Below are 23,483 nucleotides of genomic sequence, written 5' to 3' on the forward strand. Positions count from 1 at the left end.
CCTGAACGCTGAAACAGCTAGCAGAAGGGTGGTTAGTAAAGGGAACTCTCTTGTACCTGTATTGTCTCCATAGAAGTTGTTTGGGTGTTTAAACCAGGGTAGACATGGCCTACTATAGACAGAGATATATTTCATAGAAATAAAAAATGGTTTGGGTGGGAAGGGACCTCTAAAGGTCATCTAGTCCAGCCCCCCTGCAACAAGCAGGGACATCTTCAACTAGATCAGGTTGCTCAGAGCCCCGTCCAACCTGACCTGGAATGTTTTGTTTCACCACCTCAGCAGAAAAAATTTCTTCCTTAGATCTAGTCTCAATCTACCCTCCTTTAGTTTAAAACCACTACCCCTTGTCCTGTCACTACAGGCCCTACTAAAAAGTCTCTCTCCATCTTTCTCATAAGCCCCCTTTATACACCGAACGGCTGCAGTAAGGTCTCCCCAGAGCCTTCTCTTCTCCAGGCTGAACAACCCCAACTCTCTCAGCCTTTCTTCAGAGGAGAGGTGTTCCATCCCCCTGATCATTTTCATGGCCCTCCTCTGGACCTGCTCCAACAGGTCCGTGTCTTTCTTGTGCTGGGGACCCCAGAGTTGGACGCAGGACTCCAGGTGGGGTCTCACCAGAGCAGAGTAGAGGGGCAGAATCACCGCCCTCGACTTTAAAGTGTTGTAACTGAAATACGTGACTTTTCTTCTTTCTCAGGCTTTGTCAACCAGAAGCCCACCAGGCCCAGAGAACAACAACGCTGACCATCAGTGAGTACCCTGTGCTTTCATTATATCTTCAGGGGGGAAAAGCAGCTGGAATGAAGGGAGCATAAAGGGGAAAGCTATTCCTGCATGCTTTCCGCTGTGCAAAAGAGAGGTGGGAACAGTGTCAAATTGTTTATAGCACTAAATATTCTGTCCTCTACCTGTTTGCCAATTAAAAAAAAATCCTGGAGCTGTGCTGCCTGAAAAGATCCATACTCCAGCTCAAGTACAGTATAAAGATTCATTCCTGATCATGAGTAATGCAGAATTTACTAGGATGTCCACAGGTCACAGAGATCTTGAAGGAGGTTGTGAAAAGCTGAGGAGGATTGCTCCGAGTAGCTCAGGCCCTGGTTCACCCACAGGTCATCTGTGGGCTCTGCAGCATGTAGAAAGGAGAATAACATCTTTGCTCCTCAGGAATCATAAGAGAAAACCCATGAGACACTGCCATGCTACACCAGTTAGAGACACGAGCATCCCTCAGGGGCAGGGGAATGGTGGGGACCTACTGCTCTGGGTGTCAAGCAAAAAAAAGTCCGGAATCTTCCTTCCACAAGCAAAAGCTACTGAGCAGACTGTGCCTCTGAGTCTGCCTGCACTGAGAACGATGGGAACAGTGTGATGCATGTTTTAAAGAAACCCAGATGAAATGAGAAGGCTTGAAAAACCATCTTAAAATATCATCTCCTTACGCTAAAGAGCAACTCTCTTAAACATCAAGCTCTCTCTGACTGTCATCCAGCCCCTCTGCTCCTGCAGCACTCGAGAGCAGACTAATCTGCAGATCCTGGCCATCAGGCTGTGTGACCTACTAACGCCAAGCAGTGGTGGTGGATGTGACACGAGAGCCCAGGTGCCAGCCGCCATCCTCCCTCCTCCCCTCCCTCCCAGCTGGCAGGGAGCTCGCCTGGTGAAGCTGCTGGTTTCGGGAGCGCTCAGAAAACACACCTGTCCCTGGCTTTCCCAACAACAAGTCTTGCGAGGACTGTGGGCATTCCTGGGCTCTCCAGCATCCTCGATGGGCTTTGGACTATGATGGCAACTGAGCAGTCTCCTTGGGGGGTGCACACCCAGCCCTGCCACAGTCCCCCACCGAGCTCCCCAGCCCCAGGCTCTCGCTGGCCCCTCATCCCCTGTCAGGGCTTTCCTTCTCCCTCCCTCTTTGACAGGCAAAGGGAAGTCTTAAGATGGCAGAAACTGGTTTCTGATCTGGGATGACGAAGCAGGAGCTTATTTTCAAATGGATAACGTTTACTCATACCCACTGCAGAGCCCCATTGTGCAGCTCACGTGTGAAGTGCCTGTACCACCCATGATAAGCAGGGCTGCAGTTCCTGCTGGCAAGAACTGCATGCAAACATTTTTTTGGAAATGGTCCAACACCCAGCAAAACTGCATTTTGAAGAAATCAAATCAAGCCCCAGAAACAGCAGTTAATGTGTGTAGGTGTCTCATCCTTCACACTTCTGCGGCTAGAATTATTCCAGATAAACACGTTACAAGCAGCAAAAATCAGCCTTGTCTTGATAGAGTTGCTGACTGAAGAAATTCCCATAAAGCTAATTAAAGAAGAAATAAATGTCAAGCAGGGAGAAAAAAACTAGATATGGAGATTTAATACTATCTGCCAAGAGAGCAGTCACGCGAGATAGATGCTGTAGGTGTGCACCTCCTGTACTGCAAATGTTCCTGTGTGACACCACATAAGCATCTAAACCAGGCCCTAATAAATACCTTGGATGTGCATGGGAACACAGATGTATTCCTGATCGTGCTGTGTTACCTCTCTTTCCCCCTGCAATTCTTTTGTGAACTGTTCTCTAGCATCTGGTAGTGCACGGGTGGGATGACACAGCCCAGGAGCACTGTAATGATCGTATAATTGCTGCCAGGGCTCGTGTCACTGGCAGAGTTACCGGTGCGTTTTTTTGACCCATTTTTCAGCTGCAAGGCCTTGCAGAAGGCATTTTAATGATTAACCCTGGCCTTTCTCATCTGCAGCAAAACAGTAAAAAACAGTGGCCTAGATTCACCCCAACCCAATTTTCAGCCACTTAACTCATATATCTACCTAGGAGCTTGTCACCCTAGCCACCCATCAGGGATACTGTCACCACAGCCAGCAGGCAGCTCTCCCCCACACCAGGCAGCTGCCTGACACCAGGGACGCGGCACTGCCAGTCATCCCCACTGCTGGGGAGGTTGGCACACCACCCCCAGCATCTTGCTCAAAGGTGGTTTTTGCTCACTTTTGGTCTAATTTTGCCCTTTGCATTTCCTTCTCCTCATTGCATAGTTCATTGTCTTTCCATTAAAAAAAAAAAAAATCCTCCTTCCCTTAATAATCTTTAAACACAGAGAGGCCTTTAGCTGAAATGGAGCACATTTCTTGCTTTCCTCTTTCTGAAATTGCTTAGCTCTAGCCCCTTAAATCACTTTTATTGCTGCTTTCTAAACTCCCTCCAAGCTGTTAATAACTTTTTGGTAACAAGATACCCAGAAGTCTGCACAGTGATCTTGATGGAGTTGCACTGGCCTTTTTTTTTTTTCTTTGCTGTCCTACTATGCTGCAAATTCCCCTCTCATACACTTTTCAGCTAGCTCTTTCCCTCTCAACATTGCTCCTTTCCAGGTTTCTCTCTCCCCCAGAACATCTGGGGTTTGAAAAATTTTCCCCTCGATGTACTGACCTGTTATTTTCTGAATTGGAAAGTCTAACAGTCCTCAGCTGGATTTAGCGTGATTGCAAGCCCTGATCTGCAGCCCTGGCTGCAAGGGGCCTTCTCTCCTGCTGGAGCAGCTGGAGGAGTGCAGGAGCAGGCTTGTGGTCCACCAGCTTCTTTCCTGCCCACGTCCTGTGCTCAGGATTTCCCTGCCACAGCTTCTCACTTAATTCCAGGACAAGCAGAAACTGCTGCACCAACGTGCCTTTCAGATCAAGGTTCAGGTTAGGAGAGCCTCAGGAGGTCTCTAGTCCAATCTCCTGCTCCAAGCTGATCCAGCTGTGAGGTCAAAGCAGAATGCTCCAGGCTTTGTTCCATCAGGTCTTGAAAGCCTCCAAGGATGGAGCCTGTGCAACCACAGCCTGTTCCTCTGCTTGCTGTCCTCAGGGTGCAGAAGTTTTTCCTTTTATCCAGGTAGAACCTCTGATTTTTTAATTTATTTCCATTTTTCCATATTAAATGATACAGAACTTTGCCACAACAATAGAGAGAAAGAACTTGAGCAGCAACTTGCTTTTCCTTTGCTCTTGAAATCAACAGTCCTCTCTACTCCTCTCAATTCTGGGATGTGCATGGTAGGTGGGGTTTGCTTTTGTCTTTTTAAAAGCACATCAATGTTTCAGTGAGTTCCAATTTTACCTGGAGATTTTCTCCCATGCTTGGAGGTCACCATGCAAGCCAAAGAATCAAGAATAATTAACACTGGGAAATTATGTAACCGCTAAGAGAAACAATGACACTTCTGTGGGCCTGCAAGCAAGCTGCCAAGAGCTCTGCCTCTAATTCATCACGTCATATAAAATTAGTTTAAGGATTGTCACAGTGCAGAGTTTAAATCAATAAATCATGTGTTTAAGTCAGATTTCTGCATTTCCTTTTCCCAGTTCTTGCTTTGTAGCTGCTGGCGTATGGTTCAAGCTCTTGGACTTTTAGCTTTCTTCCCAGCTCTCATTTACTGTGGTAGAAACCACATTGCTTGCAGTCCATCAGAAGGAAAATGAATAAAAGGAGTAAGCAGAAGAGTCTACTTGCTAAACCCTACTTGCTGCCATCTTGCTGCCAGTAGAACTTGCCATCAAGGGCACAGGGCAGCGTAAATAAGCGTAGGACACCCACATGACCCAGCTGCCACGCCAGCTGGTCATCAGGTCGCTCCAGGGAAAACATCAAACTATTTCTGACACGCAGGGGGCACGGTGTTAACACAGCTAGGTCAGAGCAGCTGGACTGGGCAGAAGCCTTTCTGACCTGGACAGATAAGAACAGAGGAAGGGTTGCATTGGTGACATTTGCTCCACAGCGACAGCGGCAGGAGACTGGCTGCTGCCTGTTTCAGGAGGGTTGCGGATGCTCCCTCACCCAAGGACAGCAGTTCTCGGCTGTCAAAGACAGCTAAGGGCTTATGAAAGCACTTCCCCTATATGACAAAGTTTCCTTAGAAGAGCATTTCAGGGCTCTTTTCTTCGATTCTGACTCTACATTTACTTCCCTGCGTTGGGGCAGCTCCTGTGATTTCATCTAATAAATAGGTCCTCAGTTTTTTCACTAAAGGATGTGAATGACCAAATTCATCCCAGCTACAAGACCAAGGGTGAGATAGATCTCATCCTTAGAGAAATGGTAAGCCCATAGATGCTATGTAATGAGTCTGGGACAGATTTGGAGCCATGCTATTGGATATGAAAATCTCTCCTCTTTGGCAACCAAACACCCACCATACAAAATAATTTATTTCTTGCTTATTTTTTCTCCACCAGTAGATGGCCACAAGTAAGCCCACCAATCTCAGTTGACATGGCATGGCAGAGCACTTTACAGTTTGGATGTACCAACTCAAGTCTACCAACTTAGCTCTGCACCTCAGCATGACCTCCATTTCATGGAGCCATGTGCCCCAACTTCCAGAGATGACTAGCCTGACGGCCTGGCTTGCTCACCTCCCAGTTCTCTACGAGGTCAAGGAGGAGCGCTTGCTTGTCAGCTGCTGTCCCCTCTCTTGAGTCCTGGAGGGGAAGATCAAGTAGACTTATTTGGTAGCATGACCTACAGCGGTCAAAGCTTGCAGAATACCTTTCACTGTTCTCCCTCATGCAGGTAGGGACAGGTTTCCCTTGTATCCAACATAAACCACCTCTGATAATACCGATAAAACCCATACCAGTTCCCTTTGGATCATCCCTTTCAATCATCAGTTCCCACTCGTGGGAGAGTTGTGCTGATGTGAAAATTAAAAAAAGCCATAAAAGCAGTTTGAGGTAGCTGCATTCATATTTTGGTTGAAACTCAAATCCCTTACAGATACAAACAAAACATCTCTTTCTGCATAAAACCTTAAAACTAGTAACTAGTATAAAGGTTATGCAGTCCTTTAGCTGGGCCTGAAACCTAACTCACCAAAAGGTTCTGGGAGTTTGATCTGGAGCATCGTAAGGGCTGTCCTGTAATGAACTCGCAGACTAAAATAGATGCCAAGTGATAGCAAATGTCAGCAAGCGATCTGCCTGTGGGGTATGGGAACTAGACGTGACAGAGTATCTGTGTCTCAGCAAGCCACGTGCAGCTCGATCTTTCCATTCACAAAAAAAATGAAGTAAGGGTCATCTTGTGTCTTCAGAGCTTGATTCTCTCTCATAACACCAACAACTCGTTCCCTTCCCCGGCAGGTGCCCACAAAGGAACAGCAAGAAGCCGGCAGGACAGTCCACAATATCATATGATTACTCAGAGGAGGAGCTTATGGCAAGCATCGAGCAGGAGTACTGCCGCTGAATCCAACCCCACGCCACGAGAACTTCAAGCACATTCCTGGAAGCCCAGCTGGAGCAAAACTGCTGCTGACAAAGTAACACCTCGCACAGCAAGATGGCACAGGAGAGGTGGGTGGTGAAGGGAGGTGAAGCGCGAGAGACAGTGCAGCTGCTCGGGAAGCATGAAGGAGAAAGCCCTCCTGACCAATTCTGAGTGAGATCATGAAGATCCTCACCAACTGCTGATTTCTGATTGGCGCCGCTGGAAGAGGGACCAATTCATCTTGCAAATCAGTATTTAGAAGCTCATTTCTATAAAGTATTTACAAATGAAGACATACTAGAATTGAAGTGTCATACAAGAAGTGTTGAGACATGGTGCTTTGAAGGAAGATCTTGTTTTGTCTTAGCAGAAGAAAAATGCAGCAATATCATTTGATTCAGATCTCACTTAAGGGAGCGTTGCATGAAATTCATATTCCTGACACTTAAAACTGGCCAAATTCACTCCTTGCGCTGTGCAAGCCTCCAGGTCTGAATTTGGCACTGTCTCTTCGAATGTGGTCCCCAGCGTGGGATATAAGATGAAAAGGGGAGTGAGCCCACCATCTAGTACATAGGCAGCGTCATCCCAGAGTTCAAATCCCACCACTTAGGCAAACAAGGCTCCTGGGAGCCGACAGGGAGCATAGGATTTATACAATTCCTTCGGGGCGGGATGCCAGCATCGGTGTGGTACCCAGGCCTCCTTGGCATGGATCCTCCAGTGAAAGCAGGAGGCACGTCCCCGGTGCTGCCTTGCTGCAGCCAGCAATCGTCCATCTTGAGAGGGACTTGCACACTTGCACACTATTGCAGAGCAGCTGTTTGTGATCAGTTTTCAGAGTTATCAGCCCTGGCCTTCCCGTTTATTTGTAGTAGGTAACCTAGAAGAAAAATCACTACATTTTACCATTAGCTGACTGCAAAGTAAAACAGAAAGTCAGCTATCCAAAGAAAACCGTATATTTTCAGTGCTTCCTGACAGGGAAGCCTGGTATTTTAGGGTTTCTGCCTTTATTTTACCTGCATCTTAATGTATTATGAGTAGCTGCTTATTATCAGAAGTAGAAAAATACCTTATTTCTGTCTTCAGCGGAAGCATAAAAGAAATCTTCACATAGACTGTGTAAAGGCAAGAGGAAACAGCAGGACACATCTTAAGATGCTGCATTTTAACTTCTTTGTAATTCCTGGTATCTGTGAAACAGAAATAAATGCATCTGTACTCTATGTAGCCCTCAGTAAAGGCATCAAATGCTGTTTTGGAAAAGGCTCTCCAGCTTACATGGCAGATCGTCTTACAGTACCTGCAGAGACTAAGCAAAATGTATCCTTGGGGGATGGCAGGAGGGATGCTGTGAGGCACCCCTGGCACACATACTCACGCTCCAGTTGTCTTTCCTGCAGCAGCCTTCAGCGAGGCTGGCCATTGTGCTCTGCCTGAGACCTCAGGAGCTGCCAGGAGGGGAGCAGAAAGAGACCTGACCTCCTGCAAAGCTATGCAAGCTTGGAGGCAGGAGCTCCCAGCATGCCAGCCAGGGCGCTTTGATAGGACAAGGGGTAACGGTTTTAAACTGAAAGAGGGTAGATTTAGATTAGATATAAGGAAGAAATTCTTTACTGTGAGGGTGGTGAAACACTGGAACAGGTTGCCCAGAGAAGTTGTGGATGCCCCATCCCTGGAAGTGTTCAAGGCCAGGTTGGATGAGGCTTTGAGCAACCTGATCTAGTGGAAGGTATCCCTGCCCATGGCAGGGGGGTTGGAACTAGGTAATCTTTAAGGTCCCTTCTAGCCCAAACCGTTCTACGATTCTACAATACCTTGGTGGCCCAGAAGTAGCCGGAGTAGAAAGCAGATGTCCTTGCATAGCTTGGTGGAAGTCAGGTGGGCCCTGTGGAGCAAGGACTCTCCAACCCTTCTAAAAAAAAAAAATCCAATTTTGAATGATAGCACTTCATTTTTTTGGCAGGAATGGTCATTTTTAGACCTACTAATGCTGCTAAGCAGTGGTAGGAACATAGTTTCTCTGCAGCGTGTCAAGTGTCAGTAGCCAGATATAAGGAGAAATTCTTTACTGTGAGGGTGGTGAAACACTGGAACAGGTTGCCCAGAGGAGTTGTGGATGCCCCATCCCTGGAAGTGTTCAAGGCCAGGTTGGATGAGGCTTTGAGCAGCCTGATGTGGGGGAGGGTACCCCTGCCCATGGCGGGGGGGTTGGAACTAGGTAATCTTTAAGGTCCCTTCTAGCCCAAACCGTTCTACGATTCTACAATACCTTGGTGGCCCAGAAGTAGCCGGAGTAGAAAGCAGATGTCCTTGCATAGCTTGGTGGAAGTCAGGTGGGCCCTGTGGAGCAAGGACTCTCCAACCCTTCTAAAAAAAAAAAATCCAATTTTGAATGATAGCACTTCATTTTTTTGGCAGGAATGGTCATTTTTAGACCTACTAATGCTGCTAAGCAGTGGTAGGAACATAGTTTCTCTGCAGCGTGTCAAGTGTCAGTAGCCAGATCTCCCAGAGCTTCTATTAGTTTTCAGCAGCTCTCAAAGGCCTACTGGGGTGAGCAGAATGTGCCTGTGGAGAGCAGGAAAAACATGGGAGACCTGCTGACTCCAGCGCCATAGGCAACCACAGTACTCCAGACCCTGTCTTGCTTTAATTACCACACTGTTTTAGATTTCCCTTCAATTTGGATTTCATTCTTTTGACCAGGACCTTCCTTGCACCACAGTCCCCAGAGTCTCCGGCATGCATGGGGAGATGCTTCAAGGAGCTCAGTCACAGCTCTCCCATCACAAGGGCAGGGCCAGCGTATTACCATCCTTTTGGGTGGCCTCCAGTGACACAGCAAACCAGAAGGAAAGCCACCCTGCTGTCAGACCACGCTGCAACATGAGCAGGCAGGGCACCGCGGCAGCTGCCCCCACACCAGGCAGAGCAGGCAGCTCCATCCTGTAGCATGGCACAGGCAGGGACCAGGGCTCTGCCTCCCCCTGGGGTCCTTCTGCCCATGCCCTGCCTCCTCTTGCAGAGTTTCTCTCTCTGAGGCTGCATTTGGTGACTGGCCCAGGTAATAGCTCTACAACCCACTTCAGGCTCTCCTAAAGCAAAGCCTAAGTTTTAACAATTCTGCAGAGAATGACCAATTTAAAAAAAAAAAAATCTAAACTGAATATATTCTTGTTAGGCTGACAGAAATCTCTCTTGACTGAACACAGCAAACCAAACACAAGATTCTTTACAAAATTAGCTTATCAAATAGCCAAGGGACAAGCACGTTTCTGCACCTGGAATAAAGGTGCACTGGGTTTCACAGGTAACCTTTTCAGCATCACCGAGAGACAAGAAGGAGCTGCAGGAACACGGGAAGGTCCAGAAGGGAGTGATGCAGCTGGGACAGTCACTGCACCAGGGAAAAGGTGGGAGAAAGAAGTCTTGGGATGCAAGGAGGGAACCTCAAACTGTGCCATGGTCTTGCAGTCTTTCTCTGTGCCATGAAACGATGCGTGCTCAGTGCTGTGCCCTGACCATAGAGCCAGAACAGCTCACAACCGTCTTATTCTCATGCCATGCAGACGGGATGGTGGTACCCAACCAGCTCCCCAGCCTGCCCAGGAATTGTCAGGAACTGTGCTCCTCCACCTGCGTCCAACCTGCACCCAGCAGCATGCCAAAACCTGGAGGGTGGCAGTGGAGTTTGTAGCTAGGAAGGCACAATTGCAGTTTAACTACCCGGTATCAGTGTAACCCTACTTTTGATCCATCCTTTGCTCAGGGAAAATAGGACACTAGATCATTTGCAGGTAAATAATCATACTGAAGAAGTACCTGAGCCCACGACTAATTTCAAGAGAAGCTTCTTGAATTAATTGCTCTTTAAAAAAAAGGACCATTGCACTACAGAGATCACTTTGCCACATCTCAGGCAGTGAATGCTGACATCCCACCAGCTGAATTATCGGAAAGTTTATTTTATTTTCATTGTATTCCTCTATAATCATCATCAAATCACAACTGCTTGTGAGACGAAAAATTATTTGGCTTGCCAATACTTCCTGCCCCTAAAACAGTTCTGCTGGAATTCAGTAGGGTTCTGGAGAGTCTCTCTCTCATTCATCATTTTAGAAACTACCCTCCTGTCCAATACACGCAGCATAAGACAGGGTAGCTGAGCTCGGGTTTTGAGCCAACGCTATTAATCCCCGCTAATAAAACAGCAATAGGCCATGCGTATTAACCACATTACTACATTATTCATCTAACAAAGACAAATGCTACGCACCGTGTTTTGCACCAGTCCAAAAGGAGTAAGAGAGCCTTGCTGGCCAGCTGGCTGTCTATACATACATCCTATTACTGTTATTTTTTAAGTGAGCTAAAACCACAGTTGCTGAGAAGACTGAAGAGGGTCGTTTTTTTCAGTAATCATGAAAAATTACTCTTTAGTGCACGAAGAGATATCGCCACTTCTGAGCTTAGTGACTTCCACAAGTTCAGGAGGTTTCTTACCTGGCCATGCAACAAGATGCCAGCTGAAAGGTTCTGGTGGTGAAAGGATTAAAGCCGTATTTTTTAAATTACTCAACCCAAGATCTTAAAAAACAAAACTAATGAACCTGAAACTACAGAACCAGTTTGCACACTTACTCAGACACTCGAATTCACTCAAATCTGGATTTTTCATGTGCAAATGCTATGAATCCTTTTTTTTTTTTTCCCTTTCTTTGTAGATGCCTTTTCTTTCTGACAGCATTGCAATGGATGCTGCTTCTTTTTGCAGAGCTCCGCCTTTTCAGTAGCCCAGTAAATGGGCAGAACTCTTTCTCAAAGAGCAACTAAGAAAACAGATCGGAGATGGAGTAGTTTTAGGAAGCGAGTTGTCTTTTACCTGGTGTGTAGCCATCCAGTGAAATCTCCTACAAGCTTCAAGAATTCAATCGTGAGCTGTAGGTATGCTTGAGTGGGGAAAAAGCTATGACTTGACCCATGCTTGGGTGAGACAGCTGGAAAGAATGATGAAGAACAGCCAGTCACCATAACCATAGCTCCTCAGGATAGGAGGTCTTTATAGTCCACCTCCGTCTCTGGGACCCTGAATGCTGGTCCTTTCGCCCAGCGTATGTGAGGAGAGCTCCCATACGTGTGTATCTGCCAGGATCCCATTGCCAAGACCTCTGAGAGCAGAGCAACTAATAGTTCCCTGATGCATCATGTCCAGCACCCTGCTGTCATCTACTCACCTTCACAATATTAGAGGAGAAAGGAGGGTGGCACCCTCACCACCCCAGGGATGCTCTTCCCCAACCTCCTTCCTCCGAGGATCAAACCCCAAAAAGCTTTCAGCCAAACTATTCACACGCACACCCTAGGAGCTGAAACGGAGCCACTGCCCCGGACGAGGTGCAGCCCTGGAGTTGTGCCACATGAGTGTGGCAGGGCTCCCCACCACACTTGGCAGGGGAGGTGGAGCACCAGCTGCCTGGCACAGACTTCATCCAGAACAGGGTTTTTTTTTCCCCCCACTCTGGACATAGGACATGGCAATTATTTGCACAGGGTGAAGTGAGTTTATCTGGACAACAATAAACAACAGAAGAGAAATCACTCTGAACTTGAAAGAGACTACAAGGGAGAAAATTAAATCTAAAGTATTCTTCCCATCCAGAAAAAACTCTCCCAGGAAAGGATATGCTCCAGCTTCCTCAAGTTCTCAGCACATGTAAGATGTGCCCATGGCCTTCTGCACACACCAGGATGTAAATGCCACCCAATTTCCTCCTCCTACACTCAAGGACTGAAGCAGAGATTGAGGAAGGCTGCATTTGGCAGAGGAGGAAACCAGTCTGGGAAGAAAATGCCTCAGTGCTAACATACTTGCTGCAGGGAAGGTAATCCCATGGACTGCAAACAGACGTGGCTGAGGCTTTGCAGCATCCTCCTGAACCATCTCACCGTTTCCTTAGCCTGTAGGTTGCTGGGTTTTGAGTCATGATTTACTCTTTTTGCACGCATGGAAGAAGTTTGCCTTCTCATGGCCATAGCCTGCCTGCCTCAAGCTGCCTTGCCAGACACAAACGGAAGGTAAACAGGCAGATGGGCTCACAGATTAAACTTCAAAACCAGTTAGAAGATTTATCCCAGCAGATGAACTCAAGCCAGATGTAACCCTGAGGCAGGATTCGGCTCACAAGAGACGGCAGATGAAGTGCCACCTTCATCACCCACAGGATGTTGAGCACAGCTTTTATAGCTGGAATTGGAGAGTTAGCCAGAGCTGTAGCCTAAGCCAGAGGGGCACACCAAGCGTGCAACCACCCGGCAGCACACGCCACCTCTGCTCACCCAGCACCGCAGCTTCAGAACGGATTCACGCTTCCAGTATCCTAACCGCAAGTGGATTGGTGCTCATCGGTTTGCGAGCAAGACGAGGCAAGCTGCTGCTAAGCTGAAGGTTTGGCTGTATAACCACATGCAGGAAAGCAATGCTGGTCTAACTGCAAAATGTAGCATTAAACCAATGGACACGTTTGGGCGCACGTGCATTTTTCTTTAGAAAATTATTAGTTTTCATGGATTTAGAATGGCTACAAGACAGAAAGACTTTTGCCCACACAATGCCTGTGTTAGCACAGCGGTAGCTGGGAAGGCTTCCCCACGTGCAAGCTGTTTTCTCTCACAGGATGAAGCTGTTCCAGACTCCAGCCCCGTCAGGATGTGTGCCGACTGCACCTCCTGGCTGCATGTAACAGCTCAGACCACAGCTTGGTTCTGAGGAAAAGCAGAAAGATGAGCACAGAACTGTAAAATCCAGTCATGTTTCACATAAGCAAAGCAAAGGAGACAATATAAAAATCTGCAAAAAAGTTACAGGTATTGTTCAGGATATGACTTGATGCTCAGAAAAATATTCCTTGAAAAATAGTAGCAGGAACAGACAGGTAGGACATCTTCCCCTAGGAGACAAAAGCATTACGGAGACCTGCAGAGCCCAGGGGCTGAAGGGTTTGTGCTGCTCTGCCAGAGCGTTGATCCCGCAGTAAAGCCTTCCCTTCCAGTTGTTCTCCTGAAGGGGAAGCAGGACCATCGACAGGATCGTCTCATCTTCTGCACTCTTGCAAGAGCAACGTGCTCTTCTGCGGACAAAGCCTTGAGTCGCTGCTCCCAGTTCGCTCTCCGAGGGCTCTGACTGCAGAGACTGAGTCACCCTGCAGTGAAAGGCTGTGACAGAAAGCTGGTGTCATTACACCCTCTCCTCCCCTTCTCTTCCATTAAAACATGACCCTGCTAGAAATAAACATTGCTGCAATTTGGGAACTCGTCAGAGGGAAAGAAATAGCAGGGATGCTTAAAAATTTAAAGTAGTTGCTGCTGCTGCCACCATTGCTAGACACTTCTTTCCCAGCTGAGACCTGGAGGTGACATCCAGCCTGCCAAAGCCACTTCCCCACCAGAACGCAGGTACACGGGAACAGGAAGAACCAGGGCTAATGCAGCCATCTTTTGAGTCAAATTCTCATCTCTTCTTTATTTCCAGCATTCGTGCCATGCACAGCTTGCAACACTAACAGAGCGGCACTGAGACCATTAGCTTTTGTTGATAGCTTCTGGAGGCCATGCTAGAACAAGTTATGAACCCCAAGACTCCTGTTTTCAGACAGCATGCAAAAACCCCAAACCCTGGCGGTGGTCTATGCGTTCTAGCAAATACACAAGAAGTGTTGTGTAAAATCATAAATGAACAAGCACTGGTCAATTTACAACAGGATCCAGAAAGTCCTGCCTTTACAGGTAAGTGAACTAAAGTAAGAGACCTAAAGTATTCCACTGGCCTAGACATATAACCTAATCCAGATGGATTTACATAGTTCTGGAATGGACATGTATGAAACCTGAAAATTCACAATTTTTTGATGATTTAAAACCAGTCACATTACACACTTTTTATTTAATAAAAGTTAAAAACGGGCACAAAAATGTGATTCCATTTCTTTAAAATATAGGCTCAAAATAAAAAGACTGAACAATATAGTTCAGGCAGTAAAGTGCAAAGAGAGCAGCTATCCCAGTCATGCTTAATCCATAAATAACCCTTACACAGCAGGAAGGAACAGAAAGAGCAAACAGAGCAGGCGCAGCCACACCACGGCTCAGCTATTCATGCACATCCACAGGAGAAAGAGCCGCACATCCCGGACACGGGTGGTAAGAGGCAGCACACACCTCACAGGAGCGGGCTGCGGGGAACCGCAGGCCAGGTAAAACTAACAAAGAGGGAGCCGTCGCTTTTCCGCATCGTGGCGCACATACACAACACACATTTCTTTGAAATTCCATATTCTCCAGTCCACCATTTCCCCCCACGATGCAACAAACTAACATGACAACTTATTAAATTATGACACTAGTTTCCAAACTGTTTTGCTCAGGTGAACCCCGTAAGTCTGCAAAAAAAAAAAAAAGTACTAAATTGGCTACTGGACTACAGACAGGATGCTCTTCCCCCAGTTATAAGCATGCAAAAACGGCATCCAAAAGTCAAACTCCTTCTTCTAAGGGACTTCTGAGCAACAACAACAAAAAACCAAAACAAAACAGCTATGTCTCTTTCTTCACCACACGACTTTGGAAAACTGGGTATCGACACAGAACAGCAACACTACAAGCATCCACTTTACCGGGAAGAGGGGTTTCAACCGAGCCCTCTGGAGAGCACAAAACGAGGTTTGCATATGCGCACACACTCACCAGCGCATACGCTGCAGTCAGTGGGACTACAGCGTGTGTTGGGCAAACAGGGTGTGGACACTTTAAAGGTCAGGCACAAAAACTTCAGTACACTTAGCACAATACTCCAATTTAGTGCAGTTTGAAAACTTGTTACCATTAATTATAACCATAGACTTAAGTGTAAAAAATAGTGACACATTCTGCTTTCAACTGAAACAGGTCTCTGCTGATTTCAGGGGAGCGCTAGCCAAGATCAGCAAGTCTGCACTTCCTTAGCTGAGAACCATGCTTTGCCCACACTGAGAAGCAAGACCGGGATTTCAGAACAACAAAGCAGTGCAAGAGATAGCGCATTCCCAGTTATCCACATTTTACACATCCAGGAAAAATAGTCCTCAGTTCTCAACTAAGCTCCAGTGTAGGAGTGGCTGAAGGGAGAAGAGTCCAGAAGGAATAAACACTACAGAAATATTTCATCCAGCAGGTGAGCTGTCTCCCAGCAAAAGAACACCCGGTGCTTCACAGCACAACAGCTCTACCACAATACATATGCGCATCCTTCCGCACCACGGAAACTGAGCAGTCCGATTGTGCTACAGGCATTTCGTTTTATTACTCGTACCACGCCATTACAACACAGCACTCCTGCAGCCAGTGATTCTGCTTCTTAGCCATATTTACACTTGGTGTAAAAGAAAATCCATTCAACAGGGAGAGTATCTCATTTAATAGAAAAGGGTGATTTTATACAAAGTACTGTGGGGAAGTATAAGGCCACATGAAGAGCATCATCAAGTTGACATGGTGGCTATTTCTTAAGTCACGACACGATTAGTACTTCCTCTGGTGCTTTGATACAGGTAAATGAAAGCCTTGAAAAATTTCCTATAAGGTGCACAAGCATCCACAATACATAAAAAAACCTTAATTTTCTATTTCTCCCATACTCAAAAAAAAAAAAACCAAAGAGACCCAGCTAATTATTCATGGGTTGTCTTGCCATTTTTGCATTTTTCTGTAGATTTTGATATGCTGGTTTAGTAGGACTGGAAGTAAAGCATCATTTTTAGTGTCAAAGCTTCTAAACAGTGTTTGTGCTTCTACCTCCATCAGAACAGTCTGGCTCCTCCAAACTTCGTTCTGGTGGAGTGTGGACTTGGGAATGCTCAGTATGTCAAACTTCTACCAAAAGTCACAACGGCTTCCACTTGCAAAGGGTATGAATTTATAAAATGAGGATTTCAACACTTCTTTTCTGAAAGAAAGTCATTCTGGTTTGGTTTGTTTTAAAAACGATGACACACTTCGATCTCAAACCTCCAATGTCACCTGCGCAAGGAGGGTGTAACAGCACCAGCCCAAAGCAGGATCAGGATCTGCAAGTGTGAAAATCCCAACCACTGTGAGCTATCAAATACTGTGTGTTTACAAAATGCTCTGAATACAATTCTTTAGGTTTACTGAAAAGGAGTTTCCAAAACTCTGGGTCTCATCCTGCGCACCCCTACTAATGCAGATCAAGTAATTTGCCTGCATATCAAGACCAAAATGAATAAATACAAAATATATTTGGTATAGAAAATACTAGTATAAAAATTAAAAATCACCCTGTTTTACTGTCCATCAAAATATTAACAGCAAGCATTACAAGTGACTTTTTTAACCTATTGCCAAAATCATTTCCAAGGAGTTCTGCTTTCCTGAAGTGCTGGTGATTGCATTTGCCCAAGTGTTGAAAAAAAAAATAGGGAAGGGACGAGGAAAGATATGATAGATTTCTCGCATAGCATTATTAACAGAGGACCTAAACTGAAGGAAACTGAAGTATGCACAAACATGGGGGAAAAAAGCCATTGTCAGTTCTGTTGTAGCCATCAGAGCTCTTCCTGATCTTCAGAAAGTTTGTAGAGAAGGCGCTCCCTCACACTAGCCCTGACAGACAGATGATGGCACAGGGATGAGCATACTCAGAGCGCTGCTGCTTTTCGGTTTCTCTGCTGTGGCAATTCTGTTGAGTTTGCCAACCTCTGTCTGCCAGCTGGGGATCTTCTTTGTGGTCATATGGCGGCGGGTGTGCTTTGTCAAGTGATCGCTGCGCATAAAGCGACGCTCACACACAGGACAAGCAAACTTCTTCTCTCCCGTGTGAGTTCTGCGGTGGCGTGACAGTTCATCTGAGCGGGCAAACTTCTTGTCACAGCCTTCCCAGTTGCAGCTGAAAGGCTTTTCTCCTGCAGAACATAAAAGAAGCATAACTTACTTTTGAGAAGCTGTGTTACAGTTTTATCAAAGAACTAACTCAAATCCTGCCTTGCAAAAACTGATGAATTCCACAGAACTGCTCATGTGTGCAGTCAACATTAGCTTAAGCTCAAGTTGTGTTCCAGAGAAAAATCATAAGTATTGTTTCTACTTACTCCCTCATATCTCTTTAAATGTTCTTTAATCAAGTCTATTTTTTTAATTGTCCAAAACCCCAGTTTAAAGATTCTTCATAAAACTACCTTATCCGCTGACTGAACTAGAAGCAACCCCCTGTCCCCATCCCTCTGTGACCACAGCTCTACAGCTGCTGTATGTCATCAGCAAATACTGTGGGCAAACAGGAAGCCTGGAACCAAGCCTCAGAGTCCTGCTGCTCCAGTGATCCAGTCCTGCACACAAACACATCGCCCCAGCGAGTACTACTGGGGAATGGCCTGTCCTGCTGTCCCCACACAGCTGGAGGTCCAACGGACAGCTAGGGGAGTTCTGCACGCCCAGAAACAACAGCAGTCAGGAAGGCTGTCCACGTCAGCTTCTGCTCATCCTGCTTAACATCAGATCTATCCCAAACAACACGATCTACCACCTGCAAACCCCGTAAAGCTCAAGATAAGCGTCTACCACATGACCCAAATTTACAGTAACACTTTGGAGCAGAACAAAAGCGTCCAGCAGAAACGAAGACCCACAGAAGCATTGTTCTTATTTCAGATATTGAGAGTAAAGTTCTATGTTTGGTGTATGTGATATCACCTAGCTACTCAGAGTACAGGGAAAAGGTGGGAGAAGAAGGCTAAACTACTCTGCCCCCCGATCCTGTAACATGGACTGCCTAGTGAAGGGTCAGCGTGCTACACCTCCAACAGATGTCCTAGTCTTAATCACGATACAGGGACACACACAGCTTCCCTATGGATCAGCAGCAGCAGCACGTGCTCAAAGCGAGACACTTGTTGGTAGTCTATGTTTATCCTGTAGTGCCAGGTTAATTCAGCAGCCTGCAGCACTTACTCTCAAACCAGAAGCAGAAGCATCATTCTACCTCTGAGCTCTGGTTTACAAGGATTATCAGCTTCATATGGGGTTTAAGCTCTTTCCCCAAAGGAACTGTAAAGACAAGCTGGCAAACTAATGCAAATCCTGCCACGGAAGCTGACGTCCAATAAACCAGAGTGTCTGTGGGGCAAGGGAGGGTGGGGGGAAAAAAGCCAAGGATAAACAAAATTAGACAAACTTCTGAATGAGCTATTCTGCACCAATCTCCCACTACACCTGTCCCTCAACATCAAAAATAGTCCCTGAGAACTCAAAGTTAGTGTTAACAGGATCTTGGAGCTAGAAAAAGGATAAGTAAAACACATGTATACTGTCTCCACACTGACCAGATTTTAATGGAGCAAATCAGCTCACATTAATTACAATTGATTTTCATTTACCTTTAAAATTCCCTTTCTGTAACTGAATAAACTGCTACGTTCCTGTAGCAGCTCTACTTCCTAACACAGTATCCCAAAATCTCAATGCATTCCCATTTAGCCTAAACAAAACTCTGGAAAAATGTTCAGTTTCTGACTTTCTCTCTTTTCTTTTACTCGTGTAACAATTAAGACCAACTACCTGTACTATGGTTTGCTTACACCAGACCTCTCCATGCCCCAAAACAAGGGACTTGCACAATTCATTTCGATCTAGTCCAGATGGCAGGATTCCACTCAAACCTAAACACACACACACAGAGGGCAAAGTTTCGCTCCAACTAAAGTGTGTGAAATTCTGACACTATGGGGTCAGTTGAGGTCTCAGAACAAAGTCTGTCTTGTTTTGCTTGCCCACAGAGAATGAACATTCCTCCCTTCTCTGAGATGAGCAGAAGTTTCCCGATCACCTGCCTCTTCCCTTTCCCACCCCTTCCCCCCAAAAAATGTGCGTTTCAGCACCCCAACACAAGCCAGTGCTGCAGCAACAAAGGACCCGCCCTGTTGTACACACCAGTGTGGGTGCGAAGGTGGGCCTTGAGGTGGGAACTTTTGAAATAGGTTTTCTTGCACCCAGGGAAGTTGCAAACATAATTCCTCCGTCTAGAAAAGTCCATCTGGGGGGCGCAGCTTTGACCAGAAGCGATGAACACAGGAGCAGGAGCAAGGGGCAGTAACTTGGTGTTCCCAACAGTCATTACTGTTTGTGGGCACTGCGGTGTCTGTGTGACAGCAGTCTGTGGAAGAACCAACATGACGGTCCCCTGAGGCACGGAAGGTCCCATGAGTACAGGCTGAGAGAGCGGGGCTGTCTGTGGTAAAATAGGTTTCATGGGAGTTGAGACTGTTGGAGTTGAAGGCTTGACATAGGCGTTGATCATACTGCTTTGTCCATTTAAAGGGATCATTTGACAAAGAACTTGGGGGCTTGAAACAGGGGCAGCTGTCACTGGGGTAGCTCTTTTTTGCAAGTCGTTCTCACAATTCTTTGGTAAGTGGGTCTGTGGCGAAACAGGCCGGACTGGTAGTTGTCCTTTATTGGTCACAATATCACTGGAGTCATGTGCGTAAGGTTGCTGTACTGGAGAGGTTTTGTTAATTAAATCATCTGCAGCACACGTGTCCTGTGGCAGTCTGGAATGTCTTCGGTCATCCGCTCCACACCAGTCTCTGGAAGTGCTGTAGCCTGAAACTACCTTTGTTTTCTCTTGCACAGCAGGAATGTGATGGTAAGCAGAACTATCACCTGTGTGACGTATCACACTCGTTGCCATGGCTCTGCAAGGCTGAGGGGCAAAGGATTCAGATATTGCTGGCTTCTGGCTGCACTGTCGCTCCATGTTTATAACAGATGGCTTGGTTATGGGAGAGGCACCGGTTGCTGATGTGACTGAGCAGGCGGCTGTATTTGCCATGACAGTCCTCGGCTTGGAGTAAGTGACTTGTGAGGAGAGGAGCATAGCAGCTGATATCTCAACAAAGTCAGGACTGTGCGGAGGGGTCATGCACTGCAAAAAAGAAAACACCATTATACAGCAGTGTAATTTCATAGCACAATTTTTCATTATCTTTACTGTGAAAAATAAAATTACAGCCCCTCCCCAGAATCTTAGAACCTGCCTCTTGGGACAAACTGATTAAAGCATACATTGCCTCATCTGATGGCCATTCTGAATACGCTCAAAAGCATATTAATAAAAGAAAGGCAATGAGGCAGATGTAAACCTGCATAAAACATTGCATGTCTACTCACTGTGCTACAAAAAACTTTCTCGTTCCTTTCTCCTCGGCAACGGGTGCAGCTGTAAGAGGCTATGAGTGCTCTGCTGTTCACAGAAAACAGACTAGTGACAGATAGCGACACTGTACCATCCCAGTCTCAAGCTTCCAGCAAGCCCTAGATCTTTTATCCATGATTACCCCATCAACCAGTGGCTACTTCTGAGATAAAGACAAATGGAGCTGCTCTCTGCCTTCTTATTCATCCATTTCTCTCTATGCTCTCTTGCTGTCACCACCTCTCGTTCTCCTTTACCACTGAAAACTCATGCCTATCTCCTGTGCTGCTCAAGAGACAGTGCCAACACTGAGCAGCAGGAGTATGAGAGAAATCCGTCAACCACCTCAGCCTCTTTCCTCTATTATTCCCCTTTTCCCTGACATAACTGCATATTAGAAGCCTACTGGTTGAAATGGGCCTTAACCATCTGACACCTGAATGGCACCAAGCCCTTTTTTAATACCTACTTTTGTTACAACATAAATGGCAACAAAAAAAAATTGTGATTCAACCAACATTAGTCAGCTGGAGTAGACCAATGCTTGGGAGAAATAACAGACTACATGTACAAACACATAGCATAGAAACTAATTAAATTGTCTATTTCATAATGGTAACCTGTACTTTCTCTTATAACAACCTGAGTGAAGCCAGATGTCATCAAGAGCCTTTTTCATGTAGTGCTTGCAGGTAAGTCAGTGCCGAATCACTGAGGCTCACTCTGCCATTCTTACTCAAAGTGCTCCAAGAAACCTACAATAGCCATCCAGACAGCATCCTCAGCTCACCTGTCAAACTAAATAACCTGCCAGCAAGGGCTTTCACATCTAGATTTAACAAGGGATCAAACTCCTACACGCGCCATTCCAGAGACACAGAAAACCCCAAACTCAGCATGCCCACCTCACTATTCTATGTACACGCACACACAGAGCACTGGCTATACTGTAGCTATTCTACACAGGGACACATGAGCAAGCTATCTTTTCCAGCCAAGTTAAAACATTGCAGAAATGTAACATCCAGATGTCAGGCATATTTTTTTTGCCTTCATGTTCTTCTTACCAGTGTAGATAAATAGTCCTTTGGTAATTCAGACGTAGCCTCAGCGTGCATTGTGAAATCACCAGAATCCGAGAAGGGCGTAAGGGGCCTTATCTTTAATATGTCACCTTTCTGCGATCTTTGACCCCAGGAGCTCATACAAACAAGCGCTTCAACGGCTTCAATGTCGTTCTGCTCCAAGGTGCTGCAGGTAGACCTTTCGCTGTCATGACGCTGCCTTTCACGGATAGACTCATAGATGTCCACAATGTCAACCTAAATGTAATCGGATTACTGGCTGTTAGGACAAGTCAGAATACAAAGCCGACACCACCCACATACTGTCTGCTCACGATGAAGGTCATCTGAAACGGATCCCAAGCCCGCGGCAAGACTTTTACCAACCAGCTCAACTCTTACCCTCCCCCCACCAGCTCATCTCCCCACCCATGTTACTCAAAAAAAAAAAAAAAAAGTGTTATTTGCAGGAAAGGAACAGGTATGTGTGCAGCTCACGTTTCCAGAGTTACTTTCCTGGATTACACTGCTCTGAATAAACACATCCCACGCCTGCATACAAGCAAAAAGAGGAAAAAAAATCCTGACTTCCAACGTCGTTTAGACAAGGCTGTTTCCTGGACCCAAAAGACAACTGCTATTCAGCACTAATCTCATTCTGGTAACATTTAGAAGATAAATTTCAGCTGACAGTAAGATGCTTTAAGGTATGATCACAGATTCAGAGTACCACACCTTGCAAAAGCATTTTAATCTTATTTTTACCAATAGGGAAGCAAGGAAAATAGTCTTCAAAGTGCAGTGGGAGTTATTTGTATTGTACTTTAGAAAGGTATGATACTACATAGGTGCTAGGTATCCCGAAACACACTATGAGTAACATGAAGACAAATGTAATCATATGCATTTGCTTCCAATTGCAAGCATCACAGAAAATTCGTGTGTGTGCATGTGTATGCATGCATGCAAAACACTTGACTTCTCTGTGAAAGGATACCCAAACTTCATCAAGCTCACTCAGTGCTTGGCAGTGACTTCAAAAGCTACGTTGTGCTGTTTGTTTATTGCTCATGTGCTATCTCAGTCTCAACTAGGTGCCCAAACTCTTCCAGTCTTTAGGCACACCAACTAACTGTGAAGGCTGGGATTCAGAAGCATGGACCAAGATTCTTGAGCATAATGCTGTTACACAGCGTGCTTATATACTGCAGCAAAAGGGTTTTAACTAAGAAAGCACCACCACACCGTTAGCATGGCCCAAAGCCCTAGAGGGAACTATATTTGGTGGGTGACATCACTTATACACCTAAGTAAACAAGTTCTGTTACTGAGTTAAGTAATGTGGAATGATCCTGGCTCAACAGGGTCACAAAGATGCAAAGCTGTGTGACACTGTCTCCACTATAGGGACCTGCGTGGCAAACATGTTAAACATCACCAATCCAAAATGCCAGTACTGGACCCACAGAGGACTTTCGCCTAAAACAAGAGGTACCATGCATGGAGATATCAAGGCTGCGGGCAGGAAGGGGCTAAAGCACTCTAAAACAGGGATCTACACGATTAACTGCCTTGAGAGAGACTTCTAAGAATTTCCACTGAAAACAAGAACGAGGGCAAAAACCGATGTCACCTGCAAGCCTGGACCTAGACCGCCTGTCAAACAGGAGCCACACCAGGCAAGGCTCTGCACTAAGCAGCCAGAAAGCCTGTAAGTGTTCCTCAAAGTGTGGTTGGAGGCAGCCAAGCCAGCAGATTTTTTTTTTCCCAACCCTACGTTTCAGGAGAGCAGTTTTCCCTAAAGAAACATGAAAAAATACTCCCCGCTTCAAAAAAACCACCCTAAAAAAGCCCTTTCTCAAGGCGAGCGCTGCAGCCCAGGCTCTCCCGCTGCCAGGGAAATGGCTA

At 46.1% G+C, this 23,483-nt stretch overlaps 1 protein-coding gene and 1 long non-coding RNA gene across 2 annotated transcripts in view; one reads left to right on the forward strand and one right to left on the reverse strand.

The window, feature by feature from the left end:
* Nucleotides 1–699: 699 nt before the first annotated feature.
* LOC103895860 lies at nt 700–7,492 on the forward strand. The gene is made up of 2 exons (XR_657376.1): nt 700–753; nt 6,140–7,492. It is a non-coding gene; the product is annotated as an uncharacterized LOC103895860 (long non-coding RNA).
* A 9,313-nt stretch (nt 7,493–16,805) lies between these two features.
* KLF11 (Kruppel like factor 11) overlaps nt 16,806–23,483 on the reverse strand; it is an 8,870-nt gene continuing 2,192 nt past the window's right edge. The window contains exons 2-4 of the mRNA XM_009275615.2: nt 21,579–21,833; nt 19,248–20,241; nt 16,806–17,224 (exon numbers count right to left, since the gene is read on the reverse strand). Coding sequence (XP_009273890.1) covers nt 16,920–17,224; nt 19,248–20,241; nt 21,579–21,833 — 1,554 coding nt within the window. The 3' untranslated portion in view covers nt 16,806–16,919. The remainder of the gene's footprint in view (nt 17,225–19,247; nt 20,242–21,578; nt 21,834–23,483) is intronic.

This window comes from Aptenodytes forsteri, unplaced genomic scaffold, assembly GCF_000699145.1.
Source record: "Aptenodytes forsteri isolate BGI_AS27 unplaced genomic scaffold, ASM69914v1 Scaffold94, whole genome shotgun sequence".
Classification (NCBI taxonomy): Eukaryota; Metazoa; Chordata; class Aves; order Sphenisciformes; family Spheniscidae; genus Aptenodytes; species Aptenodytes forsteri.